This window comes from Nelumbo nucifera, chromosome 1, assembly GCF_055504915.1.
Source record: "Nelumbo nucifera cultivar China Antique chromosome 1, China Antique-T2T, whole genome shotgun sequence".
NCBI lineage: Eukaryota > Viridiplantae > Streptophyta > Magnoliopsida > Proteales > Nelumbonaceae > Nelumbo > Nelumbo nucifera.
The window spans coordinates 187,995,600-188,023,485 of NC_142649.1; the positions used below are offsets into that span (position 1 = coordinate 187,995,600).

Here is a 27,886-nt window from a genome sequence, read left to right on the forward strand (position 1 = left end):
TGATGCAATTCAAGTCGAGCCTTTTGGTTAATGGATCATCTTATGGTTCATGGGCCCTTGCTTGTTTTGATGACAATGTTGTTAGGCATGTTGTTACTCTACTATTACTCGTAATTTTGGAATGCAATAAACTTTGAGATCTATGATGCTACCTCTATGAAGTCTTATCACGTTATCAATGGAACATACCCCCGGTATTGGTCCCTACCTCCTTATAGTTGGACAAAGGTTAATTGTGATGCCACCATATATACTTCCACTCGTGAGCTTGAATTATGCAATTCGATGTAGATTTTGTGATATGATGGTAGTCATGGGAAAGATGGTTGATTTTAGCAATGCTAAAGCTACAAAATTGATGGTTATCGAGTTATGGATCCATGAAGTTGATTGCCAAAATCTTTTATTACGTGAAAGTTGAAACTAACTCAATGGAGAGTCCATGGCATTTGGGGCATTGATACCTTGCCATTGTCACCCCAATTCAATATTTTTATAGACATTAGCTAAGCCATGGCAAGCATTTTTTTGTAAAAAAATAGTTATCGATCAATAAACAAATAGAAAGAAAAACAAAGCAAGATAAGAAAACTATAAAAAAACAACAAACAATTACCAATCAAGAAAATAGGGACCTTCCATAGTTAAAAGCCATCGTAAAGTCATCATCCAAAAGTTGAACAAACTAGTTGAGAGTCAAATAAGGTGGCCCATACAATGTCCCACTAGATGAGGGCCCACTATGTGTCTAATTTTTGTTACAAAGGATAATATTCATCGTTGTATTGTAAAATTGGCTCTTGAATGACTACCAACAAATTTATCCCTTGTATGAGTGAATACGATTTCTGAAAAATTGTTCAACTGTGATAATGGGAAAACATAATACTTAAAAAAAAAGTATTGTAACGAATCAATTAGTATCATAAAATGTGTAACCAACCATTTTTTTATTAAATTCACTAAAGGGTTTTGATTGGTCAAAAGCCTTTTGGTGTCATAAATCTCTCATTTTTTACATATGATACCCATTGATTGGCTACAAGTTTTTTTGGCATCATGACTTTTTGGAGTCATATTTGGACTCTGTAATATAATGTCTATCAATATTTGGTTTTGATGACGAATTTAAACCAATTGTCACTATTATTTGTATTAGCATAAGAGCACGTAATTTGCACATGTATATAATATAATGTTAAAAATGTATGGGTATATATTATATACATTCTAGGCTTTGACTAATTTGTCATGTAAAAAAATTGACAGAATTATTTTTTTCATCAAAAGAATATAAGGAAAAGATTTTCATATTTAAAAGTAGATTGAGTATTAAACATTGAATCAATAATCAATCGCAATGTGAAAACAATTTAAAGTCCAAAACTTATGTAAGTTTTAATTGATCGAGAAAGATCATTAATTTTATATGTATAACTAAAATCTATAGATAGAAAATTAAATTTTCATTTCCTAATCTATACTATATATAAAAGTGGAAATACAATGTGAAATTTTTTTTATACTAAAGTTACCCTCTACTTCTTTGTTTGAGAAAATGTATAAAACCATTTTATTACAGCTTTAATGCCAACTTTAATGGCTAATAAAATGCCCATAATTGTGTATTTAGTCAATCTCTAAAGGTAAGGGTTGAAAATGTAACTTCAATTATTACTCTCCACCTCATTTAATCCTTTCTCATTAAGTCATAATTAAATTATTAATTCCCATTTTTTCTTATAAAATCTTATAGTTAAGTTATTTTTTATCAATAAATTCTATTAATAATATTTGTGTCAATATTTTTAACATAAACCCATATATTTTAAAATTGGCTCAATAACAAAACCATTCATTTTCTAAGTGGTGGCTAAAAAATTCAACCATTCGAATCAAATTGATCTACCTACGAAGTCATAATTAAGTAATAAAGAGGTGATAGATTGGTGAAAAGGGTCATTTCAGCAACTTGAGTATTTTTAGTTTTCCAATTATACATTTTAACTGTTTCCATTTCCAGGAAAGGGTTATGCCAAATACTTGAGTAAAAGAGTGATCCCAACTTGAGACACCTTTCTTTTTTTTAAGGTAATCCATACACTGAAAGAAACTTGTTGTTAAAACCATTAAAATGAGAGATAGCCATAAACACACAACACCCCCTTATCAGTAGTTGAAAACATTAAAATATGGGATAATAACAGGCTAATTAGACTGTTGGAACTTTCACTGCAATCTCCCTAATGTAGGTACATAGCGCCCATTCAAACCCTGAGATAACATCAAACATCAATATTAGCACCACAAAGTTATGAGCGAGCGACCCGCAATCAATCCCCATGTTGCGATGAACCGACAACACACTATCAACCCTGCGATGAACTCCCAATGCGTATCGTAGAACCGCGATAAACCCGCAGCCCACCGGGCTTGCTTAGCACTCGAACCAAAGAAAACATCTATCGAATTCGTCCAAGGGACTTAAGCCTACTCGAGTGTGTGATAAATCCACGCCCACCAAGGTTTGCAATAAACCAACGACTTATAAACCCACTCGCAAACTAGACTGAGAGAAACCCAGGTTGAGCCCGTGGTAAGGCATGCATGGAACTGTAACCATGTGGAATGCATACCATCAAAAGATGTTGCGAGATGCTACATAGGGTTAATGTGACGATGCTCGCCAAGCGGTGATGTCATTAAACACCACGTTGGTTAAAACAAAGTGCACGAAAGGAAGTTGCACACGTGAGTAATGAGGGATCTTGGGGAAAAGGAAAGCCGATCCTCAAGAAAATCATCTCATGAGACACGTGGCGAAACCCCAGTAGTGCACTTAATGATCGATAGCAAATCCAATATTCCCTTTTCCCAATACGATGCAAATGTCTTTATTTCCTACCTTTTAGGATATTGGGACCTCCTCCATAAACAGGGGTCCTCTTCGTATTGAGAATCATCCTGTCTTTAGCATTCGTCACTCAACACCCCCAGGTACTCTCTCTCCAATTCCCTCTCTCATAGCCTTAATCCATAAATCTTGTTCTCCCCACTCACATGCCTCTCATTGTCTTTCAAAGAGACTGCTCCCCTCCAAGCCTTACTCCACCTACACCTATCATGAATGTCATCCAATCCACAAATAGTAATAAAAAGAATAACAAATAAGAAGAATGAAAAAGGAAACACAAATAATGGTGAACCGTGCACATACTTGATTGTTGAAGACAAAGCGTATAGATGTGGAAACTTGTCTAGATATGAGAAAGAAGTGGCAAAATAAAATGGAAAAAAAGTTATTACAGTCGAAACTTTTGTGTGCATTATATCTAGAGCCTAGATCTATTTGGATCCTAGATCTATGCATGTGAAGCTCAAGTAGTTGTAACATCAGATCTACTATTACCTTGGTTGGGTCTGGAAGGGAAGACTTCAGCCCAGATGAAGATCGACCTTACCTCATCGCAGGATCCTTACAACCCATATGAGATCTACAACATGAAATAGGACACAGAGTCATAAAAACAACAAGAGGAGATGGACAAAGGATTATGTTACCTGATTATTGATCAGCGATGATCATGCAATGGTCAGAGATGGGGGTGAGAAAGTTACCGTTCGAGGGCAGAATGTAGTAGATCTCCCTTTCACTCGAAACAACAGCTCTTCGTTCAATTGAACAACACAAACATATACCCTATTTACATCGTTATCCATAGAGCATAAGTTCGTATCCAAAAAATAGGTACAGTAATGCACTCTTGAAACGACACAAAGTTGCTTGTTAGAAAAAAACAAATTTACCTTCTTAATCGATACAGTTATATATGCCAAACAAACACAAACCCGGTTACATAAGATATAGCCTATGGTACATAAATACCCCAGTTCGGCATTTATATCATAAGCAAACAGAGCCTAAGTATTTACCCAAGTAATGGAGTTGGTTTGCAGTGATCCATTTTCTTTTAATGCTATTTCTTTTTAATTTCTTAGTGGCTTAGGTTGAAGTTTAGTAATGACCAATAATTTTACAGTTGTTGGTTAGAGAAACCTGAATTGGGTATATCTGTTAGGCTCAACAAAGCTTTGATGCTAAGCATGGGTAGAATGTCTATCTGCGAAGCCCAATGAAGCTCTGATGCTAAGCATGGGTAGTAGGTTCTATTTATGAAACTCAATGAAGCTTGGAAGCTTTGCTATTTATGAGGGAATCTATTTTATTATTTATAAAGTTTTTTATGCCTTTTTGTATATCTCATGTAAATAGAAACAAAAATATGAAGGCTCATAGTATATAGCCTATGGTGTGTATACAAAGGAGGTGGATTCTTTCCAACTTCCAACTAATAAACTAGATGTATAGAACTTCATAAACTAGCACGTACTTCCTAATGTTAGCATGAGCTTGTCCTTTTCTTGGTGGTATTAATGTAGAATATCAAGGTCCTTGCACTTGCATTACATAAATATTGTTGATTATATGGACTTTTTTTTTTTTAATTTTTTATGCTGTGTTTGGTTGCAATACAAGTAAATTTGCACTGATGCAAAACCATGAAAGTGCAAATGATTTGAATGTAAATTTTGACCTATTTCTGTTTCAAAATTTATCTTATTTTGTTTGATTGCAATGTAAAACCGAAAACATAACTAAATGAGAATTTGCATTTTTTCCATTTGCACTCCCACACATTTCTACTAATGCAAATAAAATTGCACTGCAATCAGGCGCAACCTCATGTTCATTCAAGCTTCAAGTAACTTTGTTTTACCATTCTAATATTTTCCTTATTTATTATATTAACAAAGGCCGTGCATGGGTTCCAACTATGCCAATAATTATGAATAACAATAATTTGTTAACTATAGTTAATAATAATTCATTGATTTTGTTAATTTTGTTATAATTAACTAATATTGTAAGATTATACTTGGCTTGGATCAGATGGCCAGTCTATAAAAATTGGGAATTGATAGTCTTTTTGAGTCCCAACTAAATGACAATTTTCATGGGCTTTTATAAGCTAAATGGGTTAATTACCTGATTAACCCTAAATGTTAGACCCTAACCCTAAATGTTCGGGTTAGGGTCAATTCAGGTCATCCCAGAAAATAGCTAAAATTAAAAAAAATAAAGAAAAATTATATAAAAAATGTCAAAATTAAAGAAATTAACTTAAAATTCTAAATATAAAATAAAAAACTTAAACATTTAACAATTTAAAGAATAAACAATAAAAAATAAATACTTTAAAGAGTGGAAAACTGGAAATAATCCCAGTTAAACTTAACAATTTGGTCAGCGGGTTGACCCATTACCCAACCCGTCTAAGTTTTATACATTGCAATAATCCGAACTCGTATTGTAAATTTGTAATAGGGTCTCAACACCTGCGAGGTCCATGCATGATATGGAAATGAGGGAATTACAACAACATGGCTATTTAGAAAAAGGGCAGTTGACGATTGGTCTGTTGATTTGTACCGGTGGATTCTGGATTCTGTCGTTGTTATGTAAAGAGGAAGGGAAATTATTTGCTTAGAGCGGCAGAGGTAGTTAACCGTACGATTTTCTGAAGGGCTCGAGCTGGTGTTGGGAAGTGGGATTGGAATACACGTGGACGCTACAGATGTTGCATTGCGCCAAATCATCGCTAATCTGCATTGGCTTCTCTCGCGTTGCAGTAAATCATGTATCCCAAGGATCCTACGGTCAATTTTCTGTCGCAGAAGACCTCTATCTGAGTCCATTCCCATATAAACAAGATTCCCTGCTAATTAGAATGGTTGCTTGCTCCAAGACATCATAGAGCCAATACTCGACACAGCAAACTATAAGACTCTCAGCGGACGATATATTGTACATTTTGGTGGTATTGGACTCCAGGATCGTTGTCGAGGGTTTCTTGAACCATTTCCCCATCCCATCCTCTTCAAATAGAAGAATTAACCAGCAAAGGCGTACGCCATTCTCCAGATCAAGGAGTACGTCCTGTTTGTTTTTCTCTGTTCTTAATTTTTTTTCTCAGATCGCGAACTACTTTACATGTTTCATCGTTTTATTTAATGGTTTATGCCTTTTCTATCCTTTAATTTTGTAGGGCTTGCAAATTCCACATGCAGTTACTCATATTTCTCTGAAGAGGAAGAATATACACTCGTTTCGTCGTTCATCTTTCGGATTCAAGGTTTATCCAGAGATCTGGTTTGAGACTCTTAATGTGGTAGTCTTATTGTCTTCTATAGTTGTTAAAAATTTCAAATGTTGGCTTCGAATCTAGTTAACTGAGGAAGAAAAGCCAATTTGCACATATGAAATCGTACTATGAATCTTTTTTTTTTTCGGTTATTGGTTACTTATCTCGGGAATCACTTTCCCCTTGATGCTTTACCAGATGAGTCTGCAATTCTAGGATCTATTTACATATTTTTTTTCCTTCCCGGTTTGCTGCTGTTGAGTTGATCTTGTGCAAATGCATGAATTAATATTGTTAAGTATATACATCATTGATTTGTGCTTTACCTTTGGTTGCGCATGTTTCCATGTAAAAAGGATAGAAAACAAAATTTTAGCTGTAAAAGTGCCAAAATACAACTGTTATTTCGTAGATTGAAAAAATTTTCTGCCCTTTAATGGTGAAACAAGTAGAGCCTTCGAAATTTATCATGCTTCGTTCTGAAAGGTAGTATACTGTCTACTGGCACAAAGCAAAAAAAAAAAAAAAAAAAAAAGACGTGGGGATCTATGTTGCCTCTTATGCTGTGAGTACTTACAATGAAACTTAACAAATGGTGTTAGATATATATATATATATATATATATATATATATATATATATATATATATATATGGATTTAACAAATGGGATATCCTAACAGCGTATATTTTGCAAGGGGTCCATTCACTCCATTGCTTGGTGCAATGGAGAAATCCTGGGTTGACAAGAGTGAGAATGTGGGTTTGGGACTGAGTCCTACCACTTTGTGCAAAAAGCCAAAGGCTAGGTCCATATCCAACACACCTCTTGGAGTACTCTGGATAGATGGGACTAACATTGTGTAATGGCCCTTTTTATATGGAGTGTTTTGCTAGTGCAATGGGAAGCTGATAGGTTGACAACATTTGATGCCAAGACAGGGAATGTGTCTACCTATTAATGAATGATAATTGCTGTTGTTGTCATTATCATAATCACTATTATAAGTTCATTTCGAAATACATGGTTTGGTTGAATTCTTTTATGTTTTTTTGAACTTTAACACCAAAGCTCTTAGATGTTTTTTGATTACTTTCTTAAGTATTATTGACTTTGTCATGCAGTAGTTGAGGCCTTTTGGGTATTATGGAAGGATCTTATAAAAGCTACTTCATTAGGCTGTTCTATGATGTTAATGGTGAATGTTTCGCACTTCATAGAAATGACCTAAATGGAGACGTTGTAGTTGGTTCCTTGGATATCCCCTTATTCTTTTTTGATGGTATTGTGCCTGCCAAGTGAAGATGTAGATATGTTCGTGTGTGTGTGTGTGTGTGTGTGTGTGTGTGTCTGTGGAAGCTTGGAGTTTTTGGGTGTGGAGTTTTTTTTTGTGGCAGTTTTAGCCTTTTGTGGAACACAATCTTTGTGTTGTTGTGCTCAGTTGTAGATGCATAGTTCGGTATCTTCAAATTCTGAGGTATATGATGCAAGGCATTCCATTTTCTTGAAGCATGATAAGCCTCACAAGCATCCATTTTTTAGATACACACATCTTTTATATAATAAAACCAATGTTTTCAACCCGCTGTTGAATCAGTTGGTCGAACCGTTTGAACTGTCACCTTGCCAAGATTCCAGATCCGGTTCAGTCAGGATCCGTCAGATGGTAAAAAACTGTTGACTTGGTCAAGAACCGTTCAACCCGGCCGGTTCGATCGTTGACCCATTCGACCTGGTCAAATTGAAAACTTTCGGAGGCCATAACTTTGCACTCTGATGTCCAATTGGGGTGTTTATTTTATTTTATTTTGGGTAACATTTCGAGATCTATGCATCCTAAGGAGCCGTAGACGCCTTGTCCTACTATTTTTGCTAAAAAACCCTTTTTTTGGCCTCAATCTGCAATTTTAATAATTTTTTATAAATAAAAAAATTAAAACTGAATTAAAAAACATAATTTAAATATAAAATAATACATATAACATATTTATACACATACACACACATATGCGATGATGTGGCACGGTCTTAACTGTTTGACCCGGCCAGTCGAACCGGTGACCCACGACCTGGAGGCAAAAACGGTTTGGCCTCTGGGTCGGTTTTTAAAACATTGAATAAACCCCCCGTAGTTGAATCTTGTACCCTCGATTGAGTAAGCTAACTACTGGTGTCTTTGGTTCGATGCTTGGACCCTCCAGTGATCCCTAAATGGTCTTTAATGGTTCCTAGTGTTCCCTCCAAACTTATAACAGAGGGGTTTTCTCAAGCCTATAGTGTCAACTCTCCAATCTCCATTGATGTTGGTAAAGTGAAAGGGTCTAAAGGTGTTGATAATTGATATTTATATGTTGTTATAACTTTCAATTATTTATATATTGATTTGGTGTAATGGTAAAATATCGGGCTGTCAAGCGTACGAATGCAGGTTCAAGTCTGAGAACAACCACTTTGTGCAAAAAAAAAGGACCTTATCCAGTATTATGGGTATAAGAACTTTGGTTAAACAATAATGATTATTTGAGTTAAAAAATAAAAGATAGTTTTCTTAAATGAAATATGGGTGTATTAATCTTTCACATAAGACTTGCACATATCTGGCATGCTTGATGCTTATGCCTGACATAGAGGTCTAATAAACTTATGCATAACATATGGGCCTTGGGATTAAGGAATGCTTTTCAAGGTTTAACCTCGTATACATCTGAAAAGAACGGTAAGGGTGTATGGTCTAGTTAAGTTGAGCATAGGAAATTAATGTTACTGTGCTGTAAGAGATTGTCAGCTATCTCATATCATTTGGAAAGTCAGGTTATTAACACAGTGTCAACGTCTTCTTCCATTGCATGCTGAATGGAGACTGAAGATATTATGAATGAGCTTGCAAAATCTGGGTTTTGGATATATAATATATAAGTGGGCATCGGTGATGTTGTTATCCAGCTATTTGTGTCGGTCTTTTTGTATCCCTTTTTTGCTAAATCTGAGCTTATGCTCACCCACTAAATAAGTTCAAGAATGATGTGAAGAGATTTTTTGCATTCTGATTCTAATTGGAATATCTTGTTTTCCCCTTTCAGACAGGAGCTATTCTTTCAAGAAAATTCAGGGCAAACAAGGCTTCTTTTCAGTGAGGAATGCTTTCCTGCAAATCTGTTTGATATTTTCTGCAATGGCTGGGATTATTAATGTATTTCCTCTTCTTCCAACCTTTCTTTTGACATTCTCAGACATTGGAATTTTGTTTTTGTTTTTGCTTTTGGATGGTAGGGGTATACTTTTGGTGTCAGTGGATAGTACAATATACATTAAATCATGCTCATGATGGTTGCTTTGAACTTTTTATTGAGTATTTTGATTTATGCTGGACTCAATTCTTTGACTTAAAAAATGTTCTTTTAAGCTACTTCCTTCGATGTTTTTGCTAGCTGCTTTAAATATTTTTGTTTGTCCGCATAAAATACATGGAATTTATGATTGCAGTCAGGGTCATCTTCAAATCTTCCAGACACCACTGGACGACCATATGCAACATCCTTCTCTGTTCAATCTGGTTCTTCTGGTCCTGGTTTTCATCACACTGGTTAGCAGTTTATGCTTTACTTGTTGTTTCTGTATATTGTAATATTTGTGATAACACTACATAATTGCAAAACATTATTTGTAATAGGAAATATGCAAGGATTACATAATATTCATGGGAGCTTTAATATTCCCAGCATGCAAGGCACACTTGCATCAAGGAACTCATCAATGAATGCTATTCCTTCAAATGGTGTTCAACAGCCTGCAGGAAGCCTCACAAATGGAAGATATACATCAAATAATCTTCCTATTTCTCTTTCTCAGGTTCTTACTAGAATTCTGCATGCTATGGAAGCCATACCTTGATCAATTTATTAACCAGAGAACAATGCAGTTTTAAATCCTTGTTTATAAGGGTACACCTTTATGCTTTTGGCATGCAGATATCTCATGGTAATTCACTTGGACATTCAGGGGTCACAAATAGAGGAGGTATAACTGTTGTAGGAAGCTCTGAACCTTGTAGCATGCTTTTATTATCTTTATGAGACCCCCTGAACTTCTATTGCCACCACTAACGGCTGTGTTTTTGCAGGATTGGGAGTTTCTCAAATTTTAGGAAACACAGGTCCTCGAGTTACCAGCTCAATGGGAAACATTGTTGGCAGCAATAGTGGCATGGGAAGGAGCTTAAGCTCTGGTGGATTGTCTGTGCCTGCTCTTGCTTCACGTATGAATTTAACAAGTGGCAATGGATCTGGTAGTCTTGGTGTACAAGGACCTAACAGATTAATGAGTGGTGTGCTTCAACAAGGTAGTGGCTTTGATCTCATTAAAGGCTGCCATTTGGTTTTGGATCCACTCAATACCCTATTGTTGACCCATTCCCTATTAATAGATTCAATTGACCATATGTTGATAGTTTGCATTGTAACTGTTGGTCTTTCAGTAATTGGTTGTGTATTGGAAAATTTTGAAAATATATATTGTGCATGGTACAGAGAGCCTTTTAATAATTTTTTACCTTTTAATATCTTGGCAAGTTTTTTTTCCTCCTCTTCTCCATAAAAGAGGTAAAATGTGTAGGCACTCATCATAAGATTACCACCGAGACAGAATCTGATACAACAGTATAGATGTGCTTCTAAGGGAGATTGAGGAATTGAGGATCAATTGTAAATGAGGGAATCCATTTGACTCACCTGCAGTTCATTGATGACATAATTCTATTCATAGAAACAAGCAGATACTTAGTAGCATTTTCTCTATATTGTTACTGGTGAAATGTCACTGGAAAGCTCAGTTACAGTTGTTAGATAGATGCTTGGTTGTACAGAGGGTTTGTTCCTTGATGGGCAATACAAGTTTGGAGGCTTGGTTATCTGAGATGCTAGAGCCATTGGAGGGGGCTCTTTCTGTTCATTTTGAACAAGAATGATGTTTATTGAATTCTCAAGAAAGAATGGCTGCTGGAATTTTGTGTTGATTGCTGATCTTGATCGTGGGAGTGCATCAGAAATGATAAAAATTCCACCCTGATTTGGATCAACATCGCTTGTATTCCTCTTCATGCACAATGTATCCAGATCTTCAAGGCAATTGGTGATGTATATTAGTGTTTTATTGCTATTGATCAGAAAACATTTCTTGGAATCATTGGAAGGGGAATGATTTTTATCTAGGCAGAAGATATGTGTTCTGTTCCTTCTGAGATGGATTTTGTTTTCACTGATGAAAATTATGTTTCAGAATATTGGTTGAAAGTGAAGTTCTTTATGTCTATTCGAATTACTTTTTTTAGAATAAAAAATAAAGAATTAAAAAAAAAGTCTATTTGATTACTTGAGTGGTGGTAAAATTTTAGATTAGGAGTAATCTTACGACTAGGGTTATTCTCTTTGTGGAGAATTTTGAATTGCGGGACCTCCCTCTTCAGCAAGCAAATTTTACCTAGTCAAACTTCCAAGAAAGCCCTAACTGTTGTTATTTAGATAGATTCCTCTTTACAGTGGATTGAGAAGCCGAATGGGGGATTTTAGGTGTTACAACATTGCCGAGACCTGTTTCAGATCATTGCTCAATCAGGTTGTCTCAAGAAAGAGTGGGTGGAGGCCCGTGCCCTTTTAGGTTTGAAAACATGTGGTTACTTCATCCAGAGTTTCTAGCTAAGGGAAAAGAATGATGGGAAGTGGACCAAGTGGAATTCTGGTGGAAGGGATGTTTTACAAGAAACTACAACTCTTGGAAGATAGACTCAAGATTTGGAACAAAGAGGTTTTTGGTAGAGTGGAGGAAAGGAAAGTGGAAATCAGTCGGAGAGTGTAGGAGTTAGATACACTAAAAGCTGAAAGAAGGTTGGGGGAAGAAGGTAGGGTGGAAAGATGGAATTTGAAACATGAACTGGAAGATCTTCTTAGGAAGGAGGAGACAAGTTGGAGGCAAAAATCTAGATGCAAATGGCTAAAGGAAGGGGACAACAATATGAGGTTTTTTCATTCGTTGGCAAATGGGAGGAGAAGGAAGAATTTTTTTATCAAAATTGGAGTGGGATGGGCAATTGCTGACAAGGGAAGAGGATATAGCTCAAGCTTTGGTTGATCACTCCAAATTAGTGTATGACAACCCAAGGAGACCTAGTGAGAGCTTAGAGGACTTGGAATGGAGGGTGGAAGATAGTGTCTCATCGGAATCTTTGGAAAAAAGATTTGAGGCCCAAGAAGTGAGAAATGAAATCTTCTCCATGGATCGATCTAAAGCTCTTGGGCCTGATGGTTTTTCGATGGCCTTCTATCAAGATTGCTGGGAGATAATTGGAGAGGATTTGTTGGAGGTTTTTGAAGAGTTCTATGAGAGAGGCAAATTTAATTCAAGAGCAAATGCATCTTTTATGGCCTTGGTTCCTAAGAAGAAGGACGTTCTCCAACCAAAGGATTTCAGACCTATAAGCTTGGTGGGAAGCATGTATAAGGTCATCTCTAAGGTCCTAGCTCTAATTCTCTAATCTCACCGTATCAAGGGTTCTTTGTAGAAGGAAGACAAATTGTTAGATCAAATACTTATTGCTAATGAATGTGTTGAGGTGAAGAGGAGGAGAAAGGAAAAGGGTCTGGTTTGCAAATTGGATCTTGAAAAGGCATATGACATGGTGGACTGGGACTTTGCACTAGAGGTTCTCAAGCGTAGAGGGCTTGGGGAGAGATGGTGTAGATGGGTAAAGGGATGCATTTCTTCATGTCATTTCTCAATACTAGTGAATGGTGTAGTTAGTGGTTTCTTCCCTACAAAAAAGGGGTATTAGGCAAGGAGATCCATTGATTCCTCTTTACCCTAGTAGTTGATGTTCTGAGTGCCATGATTTTGAGGGCTGATGCTAACAATTTGATAAGAGGTTGGAGGATTGGTAGGGAGGAGGTGGTGGTCACACACTTACAATTTGCAAATGACATCATCTTGTTTTGTGATGGGAAGGGGAATTACGGAATTTAAAGAGACTAGTGCTTCAATTCGGAAGGAAATCCAATCTTAAAGTGAACTAGGGAAAAAGTTGTGTGCTAGGGCTCAATTTAGGGGGAGAGGAGGTGGATTCCCTAGCTAGGATTTTGGGGTGCGAAGTGGGGGACTAACCTTTACAATATTTAGGCCTACCACTGGGAGGGAACCCAATGGTTGAGAGTTTTTGGTACCTTGTGATTGAAAGATTTTCCAAGAGGTTAGCAAATTGGAAGTGGAATTACATCTCTTTAGGGGGTAGGATAACCTTAATCAAGTCAACCATAGCCAACTTGCCAGTTTATTTCCTATCTACCTTTAGAGTACCAATGAAAGTAGCAAACTAGTTAGAGGAGATAATGAGGAATTTCTTGTGGGAAGTAGGGGACACTAAGAAGGATCACTTAGCGAAGTGGGAGGTGGTTTCTAGGAGTAGGGATGACGGAGGCCTTGGGTTAGGAAATATAAGATTAAGAAACACGGCTCTGCTGCGGAAATGGATTTGGAGACTACTGATAGAACATGATAGACTTTGGTCTAGAGTGATTGTTAGTATTCATGGATTGACAAATAACGACTGGGATGTAGGACATGACCCTAGGGCTTCTTAGTGTTCTCCTTGGAAAGCTATTCAAGGTATTTTGCCTCTTATGCTCCCATATTTCAATTATGATGTCTGCGCTGGAAATAAAGTCTTGTTTTGGGAAGATGTTTGTGTTGGTGAAAACTCCCTTAGAGATAGATTTCCTTCTGTTTACTCCTTGTCTGAAAACAAAAGAAAAGTGACCTCTTCAGTATTTGTTGATAACTCCTGGGATTTGGGCTTGAGAAGAGGTCTAAGGGATTCTAAAATGGGGATGGTTGATGATTTGATCACTCAGTTAGGGGAAGTCTTTTTTTATCAGTCTTGTAGAGATAGCAGAATTTGGAAACCTTCCCCTTCTGTTTTTTTCAATTGCTCTTCTTTTTACAACATTTTGCTTTAGACCTCTAACCCTGTAGGGAGCTTTCCTTCAAAAGAGGTGTGGGGTAGCCTTGTACCTATAACAATTCAGACCTTTTGTTGGGAAGTGGCACTCCAAAAAATCAATACCTTGGATTTATTGTAGAAAATGAGGCCAAATATGTGCCTCTCCTCCCATGTTTTGTAGTCTCTGCTTAGGTTCTAGTGAGACAATTCCAAACTTACTAATCTCATGTGCCTTTGTGTTCTTCATTTGGTCTTGGTTCTCTTCTCTCTTTGGCTGTAGGTGGACTCCCTCCCCCCCTCCCCCGAGTGTGGTGAACCTCTTTGATCCATCTTTTTGTAGGCAACCAAAGGTTCATGGAAGGCTTATGTGGAGAGCCACTAGAGCTGCTGTATTGTGGTTAGTGTGGGAGGAAAGGAACAATAGGATCTTCAAAGGTAGTTGTAGATCCAAGGAAGAGGTTGTGGAGGGAGTAACCACTAAGGTTATCCATTGGTTGAAATCCTGTGATCTTTTTAAGGTTTTCTCAGCTGAAGACATTTATGGAAGTTGGGGTATTGTGGCAACTACTACTTCTTCCAAAGCTATGATATAGGAAGTTTGGTCCCCACTGGCTCAAGAAAGGGTAAAATTGAACTTTGATGGAAGCTCTATAGGTAATCCGGGCCCATCTAGTATAGGAGGTGTTTTCAGAGATAATGAAGGCAAGATAATGGCTTTGTATTCAGGTCGAGTAGGACTTGGAGATTCCTTAAGAGCGGAAATCTTGGCACTACATCAAGATGTAAACCAGCCAAACAATTGGGGCTACAACAGATTGAGATAGAAGGGGACTCCAAATTGGTAATTGGGTGGATGCAATCAGGGAAGTTGGGCCATGTTTGGTAGTGCTTAAGTTAAAAACAAGTGCTTAAAAAAAGAATAAGCACTTATTTGCATTTGGCACCCAACTTTTTCAAGTGCTTATTTTTTAAAATAAGCACTTATTTTATATTGGGTGTTTGGTAGTCTTTTTCTCTAATAAACACTTAAATAAGCATTTGTGACTATTTTGTCCTTCATTTTCTTTCAAAATTTCTGAAAGCACTTTTATTTAATTACTTTTATAAAAACACCTTTCATACAAATGCTTTCATAAAATACTTTTATAAAATTCAACTAGGGATAATTTTATAAGTGGTATTTTAAAATTTAATTAGGAATAATTTTGGAAGAAAAAATTTGAATAAGTGCTTATACAATAAGCACTTAAAAAAGCTGGAAATTTGGGCTTAAAAAATGAGCCCTTATTTTTAAAATAAGCACTTATTTTGGGCTTATTTCCAAATACCAATAAGTGCTTAATGGTCCAAATAAACACTTATTTTTAAGCACTCCCAAACATGACATAACAAGGGAGGTGGGTGTTTGTTTCAAGTGGGTAAGGAGATAAGCAAATGGTTTTGCTGACACCCTTCAAAACAAGGGACTGTAAGGGAGAGACTTTACTGGGCAGTGCTGTAATGTTTGATGTTTATTGGATCAACCTTTTCTAATAAGGGTTGACTTCTGTATTTCAGTTTTAATTTATCTCTAATGAAAGTTATCGTTTCTGATAAAAAAAATAGATTAGGAGTTTGGGCAGGAGATTGAAGATGAAGTGTTGGTACTCGATAGACAAGGCTAAAATCAGTATTTCAAGGAAGGGACATGTGGAAGGGAAAATAATTTGAAGGAAAGCAATATGTGTTGGGGTCAAAATAGGCATTGGTTGGAACTTTGATAATAGTTATATATTGGAAGATAGAAACTTTTTATGGAAAATTGGAAAGGGTGTAATGCAGCATTATTAACAGGTATTGGGAAGGGAGAGCTTGGTTTGGAGATAGTTAATACGCTGCATTTATTAACAACATTTTTTATAGGAGGAATGCCTATGGCTGGTTCCACAATAGTAACTTATTTGGTTATGGTAAAAAGTTATATGCATATTGATAGAGATAGTAGTCAGCTGATGGTTAGGTTGCCCCATGATCAATAAAATCATTTTAATCCAGGACATGAATGCCTCAACTGGTTTTGGGATACCACTAGTCTCCCCCAAACCAAGTCTTTCTTTTCATATCCTTTTCAAGACATTATGCTTTAGCAAGCTTGAAGATTAATATCAGGGAAGGTCAAATACAGGTTAATAGGAGTGCTCTTTTGTTTTTATCCCCAATTTTGCATGACATAGGTAAGGTGGAGGATCTTGAAGAATGAAGATGGTAGAAGGAACCTTAAAGGTCTGTAACCTTTAGGTACTGTCCATAGGCAGTGGAAATGGAAAGGAGAAAGAAGCAATAGAGGTGAAAAGAAGACTATATTGAGGAAAAGGGTGATAGATCCATTTTGTTGAAGAAATTCACTAGTAAAATAACAAAGAAGGCATTTTTGGTGCACCAGAATACTTGGTCACAAAGATAAATAATGAAAATCAAAGCAGTTAGGAAGAATTGAACGAAAAGCCATGCTAGAAAGTAGGGGTGTAAATGGATCAGATCATGATCCAATCTGAATTTGAATTTGATCATATTTTGTTGGGTTTGGATATCCCTATGTCAGATTTTTTGGATTGGATTGGATTGAATAATAGGATCTGATTAAAACCCGGATCGAATTTGGATCACCCCAATCTGGTCCAAAAGATTTCGATATGATCCGATCCTATATATTTATATTATTTATAATGTTTCTATTGCATTTTTGTAATGTTTTACATTATTTATTTATTTTATAAAATGACATGTATACATGATAAAAATAGTTGAAAAAAATGCTTGTATTGTTTGTTTTTCTTTATATAGACTGTTATGCCTTTTCTTTTAATAATTTGTTAAATTTTACGTAAATTAAATCGGATTGGATTAGATCTAGATATCCAACATCCTTAACGGATTCGAATTCGAATCGACCTTTGTTAGATCCAATTTGATTGGATATAAGATTTATATTATTGGATTGGATTCAGATATACCCCAATTTGAATCTGATCCGATCTGTTTGCATCCCTACTAGAAAGTGACAATGTTGTCAACAATTGACATTCTTGATCTCATGGGAGTTGATTTGTTTGAGGGTGTTGACCTTCTAATGAGGGAGGGGAGAGGCAACAACCGTTTCCCTGATGGGAAGAATTCTAGTGCAAGAAAATGTAATGGACTGAAGGAGATGAGGGATGTTTGTTAGAGTCACCAATTGTTTACTTTTCCTGTTTCAAAAAAAAAAATGTTTGTTAGAGACTTAGAGGTATCTTAACTCTCAAGAGGGAGGATTCCTAACTGCTGGCAAAGGGGAGTTCTTGGGCACTGTATCTGGAATCTGAGTCTGCTCCTCACAGAGCACACCTCACACTGACCTCACAGGCACATTCCACCATGTATCAGGAACATCTCCCATACTTAATGTGTTATTATTCATGGGAGATGTTCCCAATGCACAGTGGGATGTGCCTGTGAGGTTGGTGTGAGGTGCACTCTGTGAGGAGCAGATCCCAATTCCTGTACCTGAGGTCCTTGGGGGAAAGGCTTGAAGGTTGATTCAATGATTAAAGACTTTAGGTACATCAATATGTTATCCATAATATTGATAGGAAAAATTTCTTGTATCCATTAAAAATAGGAAGATTTTCCAAAACCTATAGAATTGTAAAGCAAAATGTTGGGAAGTTTTTGAGTTATTTGTTGGCAGGATAGAGGTGGATTTTGGGGGCAAACAAGGAATTCATATTGGAGCATAGCAATGCAGGGATTTTAGAGGTGACCTATGAATGTATTACCACTATTAAAAATGAGAATGATTAATGGCTCTTCCTTGAACATCCTGATTTTTATTTCCAAATTTACCCCTATTAATAATACAAAATTATTATAGCCCTAAAAAGATGAATACATGGACATCCAAATTCTCCACGTAATGGTTACCCTATTAAGGTAGTCATAATGTTGGTTAAATTTTTATCAAATATCAATGTGGCTGAACCATGGTTACTGGACTGGAAAAAACAGGTATCAGTCAAGTGACTGGTTCTGTTTTACCCTAGAACCGTTATTTCTCCCAAAACTATAGATTTGGTCAGCAAACTGCTGACCCGGGTGGTTGAACCGTTCGAACCGTTCAACGGTTTGGCCGGTTTTTATTTTTTTATCAGAATGGGTTGCTCGATCGTTTCAAATGGTCGGACCGTTCGACCCGGGAATCGGACCCATGACCGGTTCGTTGTTCAGGTCAGTTTTAAAAACCTTGGGCTGAACAACTCTCACATTACTCTGGATTGTTTTCATGATATTAAATGGAATCAAATCATCAAGATAAGTTCAAAATTTCTCCTTCAAGGATAAACTTAATTGATAAGTTGAATGGATGTATCTCCCCATTTTTATAAAAATGTGATCATATTTATAAAAATCCTCCAAATTTGAACCTAAATAGGGGTGTAGTATGTTATAGGATTTGAATGCTATTTCGTTTTACACAATCAATTTAGAATCCAAAATAAGAGTTCACTCAACAAAGTAGTTAGTTTATTATTATTATTTTTTTATTTTGTCTAAAATTCTAAATTTTGATTTAACTTGCACTCTCTTTTGGTTTCTCTTTTATGCTGATTTTTTTGGTTAATTTGTTTTGGGTGTATAGCAGTTTATATGAAGAGAAAGGTGATTATACAACCCTATAACTTGCAACTGAGATAGTGGTTCGACTCTTCACTTTTAAACAGCTTTGGGAAGACTACTATTTCTGTTTTGACATGGTAGTTTTGGGCTAGTCTATAAGGAATGCTTTCGGATGGAAGGAACATGCTATTAAATTAGATCAAACAAGAAAACAAGAAGAGGAGTTTAATTTTTTTTTTTTTTTTTGTAATGAAGAGGAGTTTAAATTAGAGAATGATCGAAAATATTTGAACTTACATTTTCAATTTGTGTTATTTTTTCATGCTCAATTGTTAGGTGGTGCTGCTGAGTCATTTTCGTTATGTTCACTTGCTAGCTTAGTAGCTTTGATTGATTATTGTTCAAATAATGATTATAACGCTAAAGTTGGATTATAAATTCATAGTGATTTAGTCATTATTATTGTTGTCGGGTTGCTTTTGTGTATTATTTTTTTGGTATTTGAAAATCAATTCTTTTTTTTTTTTTAAATCACTTCAATTCAAATATGTTATTTTGACTAGCTAGGGGTGTTCGTTATACGGTTCAAATCGCAAAACTGAACCGAACCAAACCGAGTTTGCGGTTTGGTTTGGTTTGGCTTGTACCTATAAATGGTTTGGTTCAGTTTGAGAATTTTCTAAATTACGATTTACAGTTTTGGTTTGGTTTATTTAATTTTATAAACTGAACCAAACCGTAAACTGTCAACCGAAATTATATATATATGTGTATAATATGAATATGTGATATATAAATATTATATACAATATATCTAAATGGAATACGTAAAATTATAAATATATAATGAACGCTTTATTTTATAATAAAATAATAAATAGAAGTTTTTAAGTTTTACTTTTTAGGGGAGCTATTTGGGCTTTCTAATTGGGTTAAGCCCAAAATAACATAGAATGGTCCAAAGTCCCCAAACCGTATTAGAAACCGCACCAAACTGTAATAAAACGGTTTGGTTCGATTTAGAAAATTCTCAAACCGTAATTTACCAGTTTGGTCTGAGATTTTCTCTAAATCGCACTGAACTGGACCGTGAACACCCTAATTTTGGCAACTGAAACATACACGTGCAATGCACGTGCACCCCCACTAGTATCTTGAAATGAAAGATGGAAATGTGGCATCAATAGACTGATAGGAGGGGGTTCAAAATATTGTTGTTTGGTTTACATTTCCAAGGTGTTCTCTAGATTGAAGAGTGGGTTTTGTGGTGCAAGACCTTGCAGAAAATTTTAGAAATTTTATAAAGAATAGGATCGATGATGCATCAATAATTTAACAATGGACATGGCACTGAAGAGAATGGAATGGCAAAACGGTGTAGCTGACCCCATATAGATGGGGCAAGGCTTAGATGATGATGATAAAAAGGATGGAGACTATATTGTCTTATTGGCTGAAGGTAGTTCAAAGTAAATCTTTGTATGGATCACATTTGTATGTCTGAGCTGTTAATAATCCATTGTGTGAAGAATTTTAGTGAAATAAGATTTGAGGTGGGGATGTTGGTTCTCACTGGGCTGAAGATAGTTCAAGGTAAATTTTTATATGGAAGCACATTTGGACATCTGAGCTGTTGATAATCCAGTGGTTGTGAACAATTTCTAAGAAATAAAATTTGAGACAGGGGATGTTGGTTGCACTGGGCTCAAACAAGGATTGGGGTGTCTCACTTTTTGTGATGAGACGACAGAGGATGGTAACCATTTCCATAGAACTCTACTGTTCTTGAAGACTCTGGAGTTTTAGATGATGATGATGATAATGGAAGTTAGGGAAGAAAGGTATTAAAGAGGAGCTTGTACAAGAAATCTATTTGGATGAAGTTTCTGAAGTGTATAAAATCAAGGACATAGAAGTGGTGGGTGAAAAAAGAAGTTCAAATTGGAAAACTGTAAGGACCATTTGGTAAACTGGAAGCTGGTTTGCAGAAGTAGGAAAGAAGGGGGCTTAGGTTGGTTACTAGTGATTTTTCCCTGCTAGGCAAGTGGATGTGGAGGTTCCATATTGGCTCGATAGGTTATGGCACTGGGTGAAAAAAGAAGTTCAAATTGGAAAACTGTAAGGACCATTTGGTAAACTGGAAGCTGGTCTGCAGAAGTAGGAAAGAAGGGGGCTTAGGTCTAGGAAGGTTGGTTACTAGTGATTTTTCCCTGCTAGGCAAGTGGATGTGGAGGTTCCATATTGGCTCGATAGGTTATGGCACTGGGTGAAAAAAGAAGTTCAAATTGGAAAACTGTAAGGACCATTTGGTAAACTGTAAGCTGGTTTGCAGAAGTAGGAAAGAAGGGGGCTTAGGCCTAGGAAGGTTGGTTACTAGTGATTTTTCCCTGCTAGGCAAGTGGATGTGGAGGTTCCATATTGGCTCGATAGGTTATGGCACTGGGTGAAAAAAGAAGTTCAAATTGGAAAACTGTAAGGACCATTTGGTAAACTGGAAGCTGGTTTGAAGAAGTAGGAAAGAAGGGGGCTTAGGTCTAGGAAGGTTGCTTACTAGTGATTTTTCCCTGCTAGGCAAGTGGATGTGGAGGTTCCGTATTGGCTCGATAGGTTATGGCACTGGGTGAAAAAGAAGTTCAAATTGGAAAACCGTAAGGACCATTTGGTAAACTGGAAGCTGGTTTGAAGAAGTAGGAAAGAAGGGGGCTTAGGTCTAGGAAGGTTGGTTACTAGTGATTTTTCCCTGCTAGGCAAGTGGATGTGGAGGTTCCGTATTGACTCGGATAGATTATGGCACTGGGTCACGAAAAGTGTTCATGGTGCTCATCCTAATGACTGGGACGCAGGTCTGAATGCAAGAGCTATGTTAGCTTCTCCTTGGAAATCTATATCTTCTTTGCTGCCCTCTTTCTTGATGTTCATCAGGTATGAACATCTTTCTTGATGTTATTGGACAAAATGCCGGCTTTCCATCTCTTTTTCTGATTTTTGTATCTGAAGCAACTGGTATTGCAGTTTTGATGCAACTGTCTATACAGCAGTCACTTTCTTACCCTAGAAAGGGTTTTCTTTAGCAAGGAATTCTAAATCTGGGTTGCAGTCCAATTGGTCACCATAAAGGGGAAATACATGATAGTTTTGTACTTTTGTTGCTACTAAAATTTAAGCAAATCTGAAACCTACTATGTGGTTTATATTGGTATTGATATGATATGCTTTCATGATCCAAGCTTCTTGACGTTATGTGAGGATCAGATGATTTGGTCAATATGACATAGCTGGCCTTTATGTTACTTAAACCTGCTCCCTGCAAGACTTGTTTTCTTGAAACTTTCTTCTCTCATTTTTAGTGTGTTGTACTAGCTTTGAAACCTTTGTTAGTGAACTGGATATTTAGCTTCCAATTCCTGAATGTATCATTCCTTTGTGTTTTAGTCACTAAGCTTGCTATTCTTTTAGTTCTTCTATTCAAATATTCTTTTATGTTTTCTATCTTTCATAATGTTTGTTGGTAAACTAATTTGTAATGTATTTTATTAGATGATTAAACTCTGATTCTGTGCATGATTTGGTGGTTATTATGCTGATCTATTATGTGTGCAGTATTTATCTGCTATAATAAATGACATGTACTGAATTCAGCACCACAGGTGATATCTATGCTAGGAAGTTCTTATTCTGCTGCTGGAGGTACACTGCCCCAAAACCAACTGCAAGCAGGGAATAATCAGTTAAGATCTATGGGAATACTAAATGATGTTGGCTCCAATGAGAATTCTCCTTTTGACATCAATGATTTCCCTCAGTTGACTGGCCGTCCTAGTTCTGCTGGAGGTCCTCAAGGACAATTAGGTAGTTAATAAGTTAAATTTTTATTGATCAAAAAATAAATTATTTATTTATTTATTATGGGATGCTTGTCTGGAGTTTCTTCTCCTACAACTGAATGTCAGAACTTACTTGCAGGTTCACTGCGGAAGCAAAGCCTTGGTGTTGTCCAACAGAACCAAGAATTTAGCATTCAAAATGAAGATTTTCCAGCTCTACCTGGATTAAAAGGTGCTTATTGTATTTTTTTTTGGATCTAGAGTGAAAAGATGTTGTTTTTTGGATCTAGGTAGGGGTGTCAATCGATTGGTTTTGGATTGGATCCAATCCGATTCAAACCTTATCAAATCGGATTTGGACGGTCCATTATAATTATTGGATTGGGCCAGTCCAAAATAAATTGGTCCATATTCTTATTGGTCTGAATTGGACCTAAACCAAATTTCCAATAATCCGATCATGAGGTCAAATTCTTGTCCAATTTGAAACCGATCAAAACTGAAGCCAGCATAAATTCACTTTTATGAACGTACTTTTACAAAAGCACTTTTATAAAAATAATTTTATGAAAAGTACTTTTATGAAAGCACTTTTATAAAAGTACTTTTACACGAAAGCACTTTTATGAAATCACTTTTACAAAAGCACTTTTACAGAAGTACTTTTATAAAAGCACTTCTACGAAAACACTTTTATGGAAGTACTTTTATAAAAGCACTTTTATGAAAGAACTTTTACGAAAGCACTTTTATAAAAGCACTTTTACGAAAGCACTTTTATAAAAGCATTTTTATGAAAGTACTTTTATCAAAGTACTTGTACGAAAGCACTTTTACAAAAGTGCTTTTTCAATGCCAAAATGATATATTTTTGTAATTTTTATGTCCTGTTTTTTTTTTTATAATTGTTGATATTTCGTTTAGTTTGGATTGGATCCAATCCAGCCCATTTACATTTTAATGGATTGGATTGGATTTGGTTTGTATTGGATTTGGACTGGGTTGGGTCTAGTCCATTTGTAAGTGGACTCACATTGGAGTGGATTGGGTTGGACCAAATCCAGTCCAATTGACACCTGTATCCATAGGTGTTTATTACTTTCAGAATGCGCTTTTGCCACAAAATTATATCGCATTTATGGGCTAGTACCTTAGGCATTTTACCTTCATATTTGGAATATGATATCGTTGTTGAGTGCTAAGTGCACATGAAGGGGTAATTATCTAACAGATGTCCATTTGATGATAATAAATCTGCTTCCTTGAATGAACAATAGTGCACTTTTGCTATGGTTAGATAATGCACTAGTTTCAAAAGAACAAAAACTAATTGATATCGTCGGAATATGATATTGTTGTTGAGTAGGCATATTAAGTGCACATGAAGGGGTAATAATCTAACAGATGTCCATTTGATGATAATAAACCTGCTTCCTTGAAGGAACAATAGTGCACTTTTGCTATGGTTGGATAATGCACTAGTTTCAAAAGAACAAAAACTAATTGAGAGGATTGAGAGGCATGCAGAGAATATACATTATGAGTTTGATGAATCTTGCATGATTGTGACCATAGGGATGAGGTCCCACTTGGGGTGGAGGATGATCAAGCTGAGACTTAATGGCCACTTGATAGAGAACCTAAGTCCCTCATGAATAGGTTGTGATTTCCAAGATGAGGAGGGTGAGATAATTGTGGTGTATTTCGACCCCATCGGCTCAGGAGAATCAGGGCAGATATTTAGTAGTTAGCAGCTGGCTTTGCAAGGAAGAGATTCTGGCACTCCCTCAGGGTCGAGATTGATGCCAACCAACTCTAGAGCTTTCTTGAGTGGAGTTGGAGGGTGACACAGATTGTTATTGGGTGGTTGAGAAGGGTGACTGAGGATCCCTAAAACCTGCTATACCACATCAGGTAGGCAGGCTTTGGCTTCTAGAGTAGACTCCTCATTTGGATGGATCCTGAGATTAGCTAACTCCTTGTCATACAGCTTGGGTAGGGGTGGTATTGAGAGGAGAGAGTTGTGTTGTGGACCAATTTTTCTGAAATAGCCTTTTGGGTGAATGGGTTGATGGGTGTTATTCTTTTCTTTTTTTTTTTTTTCAAACTGGTCTTAGCCGGGTGAATTTTGTCTATGATTGGCTATAGCAGGATACTCCAATAACAGATAGAGGGAGGGAGGGACAGATGGAAAGAGGGATATCCATAAACACTATGGTGACTAAGAGCATCAATAAGTTGCATATAGGCATTGCATTTTCAATCTGTATTTTTTTCCTGTTATTTTTTCAGGTTTCTTGGAATCATTTGAAAAGGGTACAAGAGATATCAAGTTTTGGCTCTGTTCCTTATGTAAATCTGCTAGATGTTTTTTGACTGCACATGCATATTCTTTACACCTTTAGCATGATAGAGCTTCTTACTCAGCATCTGCATGGCCAAATTAGCCCATTTTCTATGGGCATGAGGACACATGCCACTTTTGTAGCTAGCATCTATAGGTGAATCCACAGTTCTATGTTGACACTACAACCATGAACCACCAAGACAGGTGGCATGACATAGAAGCGAGTGACGATAAATGCTGCTTTAGTCTTTCCCTTTCTCAACATTTTGAAAAAAAGTCCATGATTTTTTTTTCTTTCATTTTTGCTATAGGAATCAGCACTTGGGACATAGAGCAATGTTTTCTAAATTATAACAAAAAAAGTCCATGCTTTGTTTTTTCTTTCATTTTTACAGTAGGAATGTGCACTTGGGACAGAACAATGTTTTATAAATCGTAACAAAAAAAACCTTTTGACTACTGAATGTGTCTGTTGTCGCTGCTAATTTGCCCCGACACATTTGTTGCTGTGGATCACATTTGTAGATTATGTGCATATGATGGTATGTTGATGTATATTAGGATCTTCTGTACTACCATTTTGTTCTTTCATTTTTTTTTTTTTTTACTTTTTAGTTATCCCTTAACTCTTGATACAACTTATTTGTATCTCAATCACATTTGGAAGACACGTCTATCTTTCCTATGGGGTAAGTACTTTTCATTGTTATTGAATAGTCTGAATTGTTGTGAAGGTGGGAATAATGATTATGGAATGGATCTGCACCAGAAAGAACAACTTCATGACAATGCCATGTCTATGATGCATTCACAGCACTTCTCTGTGAGTCCTGTTTTTATGTGGAAAATTGAGGTTCCTTGTATATTGGAATTGATCTGTTCCCTACTTTTTCCAAGTCCATCCTTACATGCTTTTCTTAAATTATACAGATGGGGAGATCCCCTGGGTTCAGCTTAGGAGGGACGTTTTCATCTCATCGCCAACAAAATGCTGTATCAGCAACCAATCAAGATCTTTTGCATTTACATGGTTCTGATCTGTTTCCACCTTCCCATGCAAATTATCACTCACAGGTTCAGTCTTTGATTTATATCATATATTCTCACATCTGTGGAGATAAACCCCATAAAAGTTGTCTGTTTTGTTTGTAAATTTGTTTTTCTTGCCATAGGTTCAGAATAGTGGCCCACCAAATATTGGAGGAAGACCTATGAATTCTCCAAATTCAGTTTCAGGTGTAGGGTCATACGATCAGCTTATTCAACAGTATCAACAGCTTCAAAGTCAGTCCCAATTTCGATTGCAACAATTTTCAGCTGTGGGTCAGTCATATAGAGATCAAAATGTGAAGTCAATGCAGGCAGCGACTGATCGATTTGGATTACTTGGTTTATTGAGTGTCATAAGGATGAACAATCCTGATTTGACTTCCCTTGCTCTAGGAACTGATCTTACGACATTAGGGCTAAATTTGAGTTCAACAAATGACATCCACAAAAGGTTTGCCTCTCCCTGGTCTGATGAGCCTGCCAAGATACAACCTGAATACACTGTTCCAGAGTGTTACCATGCTGAACCACCACCTGCGTTGCATGTGAGCTGTTTTGATTGTTAAATATTAGTGTGCTTCAAATCCTCCCCATGTGTACATGATCGGATGAAAAAAATGAAAAACTTTCTGACCTTTGTTATGGTGTGGTTGCAGCAAGGGTATTTTGCAAAATTCCAGCCAGAGACATTGTTTTACATCTTTTACAGGTGTTCTCTCTCTCTCTCTAGACCTCTATTTTTTCTGATGTCTTTAGTGCTTTCTCCATGACTCAATAAGTGATGTTTTTTTTATCCTTTCCTGTTGTCATTGCAGCATGCCAAAAGATGAAGCCCAACTGTATGCTGCAAATGAATTGTATGTTCTTTGAGGTCTATTTGGTTTCTCTGTGTTCTGTCATTGACCTCTTTCTCCAAATCATTCCTGTATGAAGGCTCCTTTTCACATTGTATTCCTAGTATTCTTATATCGATTCATAAAGAGGGGTTGTATTGGTTACTTCAGTAGCTATTTATGCCATTGAAGTGAGGAGTCCCCTTTGTGCTTGTTATAATGAGAAATTTTCCTTTTTTCATATTTTCATTAAGTTGCAGTTACTAAGAGCAGCACTTTACGCGTTTGCTTTGTAGGTACACAAGAGGGTGGTTCTATCACAGAGAGCTCCGACTATGGTTCATAAGGGTTGCAAACATGGAGCCTTTGGTTAAGACGAATGCATATGAAAGGGGATCTTATCTTTGTTTTGATCCAAACACATGGGAAACAGTTCGCAAGGTTTGCACACACCTGCATGTTGGTTTCTATATTTTGAATATTCAGAACTAGAAGCAATTATCTAAGTCTTCGATGTCTTTTGGTTGCAGGATAACTTTGTCCTCTACTACGATTTGTTAGAAAAGAGACCAGTTCTACCTCAACATTAGCAGACTATAGTTTTTTCATTTTTTTTTTCTTATTCTTTAAGATGTAAATCAGCTTCAAGTGGGATTCCATTTTTTCCTGGTAATTTTGCATTTTGGTTAATTGTTACATTTTTCAAGCTGCTTTGGCTTTATCTTGGTAGCAATATCCAAAAGGGGATTGTGGCCAGTGGCCTTTTTCTTGCCTCCACGGCTCTAGCTCCTCAACTTACCATTGCGATCAATCAGGTTACATATAACAACAGAAAAACAATATTCAAGAATTTCCCCCCGATTAGCATTAGAAGCATCCAAGCTGCCTCTCTGCTGGTTCATATGATGGTGTCCTTTAGGCTCGGACCGCCCAGTTTGGAAGGAGTACAAAACTACAAATACAAATATGTACAGTGCAAAACCTTACATTTTGTATATTTTGTATGTAATTGT

At 36.5% G+C, this 27,886-nt stretch overlaps 1 protein-coding gene and 1 non-coding gene across 4 annotated transcripts; one reads left to right on the forward strand and one right to left on the reverse strand.

Annotated features, from left to right (window-relative positions):
• Positions 1-5,795: 5,795 nt before the first annotated feature.
• LOC104596162 (putative NOT transcription complex subunit VIP2) lies at positions 5,796-27,648 on the forward strand. 3 transcript variants are annotated; one of them, XM_010257211.3, is made up of 16 exons: positions 5,796-5,991; positions 6,108-6,194; positions 9,284-9,393; positions 9,687-9,786; positions 9,874-10,052; positions 10,172-10,220; positions 10,324-10,542; positions 22,459-22,668; positions 22,783-22,875; positions 25,725-25,813; positions 25,921-26,064; positions 26,163-26,585; positions 26,697-26,749; positions 26,856-26,897; positions 27,170-27,314; positions 27,404-27,648. In XM_010257211.3, exons 3-16 carry the CDS (start codon positions 9,376-9,378, stop codon positions 27,461-27,463), a joined length of 1,824 nt encoding a protein of 607 aa, XP_010255513.1. In that variant the 5' UTR covers positions 5,796-5,991; positions 6,108-6,194; positions 9,284-9,375; the 3' UTR covers positions 27,464-27,648. The 3 variants fall into 3 exon arrangements, with proteins under 3 accessions (XP_010255513.1, XP_010255514.1, XP_088751772.1); XM_010257212.3 differs by having other exon boundaries at positions 26,169-26,585; positions 27,404-27,643; XM_088895646.1 differs by having other exon boundaries at positions 5,851-5,991; positions 6,108-6,230.
• On the reverse strand, positions 9,706-9,786 carry LOC148804264 (small nucleolar RNA snoR35). Its single transcript, XR_016081794.1, has one exon. It is a non-coding gene; the product is annotated as a small nucleolar RNA snoR35 (small nucleolar RNA).
• Positions 27,649-27,886: the final 238 nt, after the last annotated feature.

Bases quoted from the DNA above. Each gene is read 5' to 3' on its own strand.
- LOC104596162 (XM_010257211.3), top strand. The intron at 25,814-25,920 runs GTGAGTCCTGTT...TAAATTATACAG, and splicing joins TGCATTCACAGCACTTCTCT to ATGGGGAGATCCCCTGGGTT. The intron at 26,065-26,162 runs GTTCAGTCTTTG...TTCTTGCCATAG, and splicing joins ATGCAAATTATCACTCACAG to GTTCAGAATAGTGGCCCACC.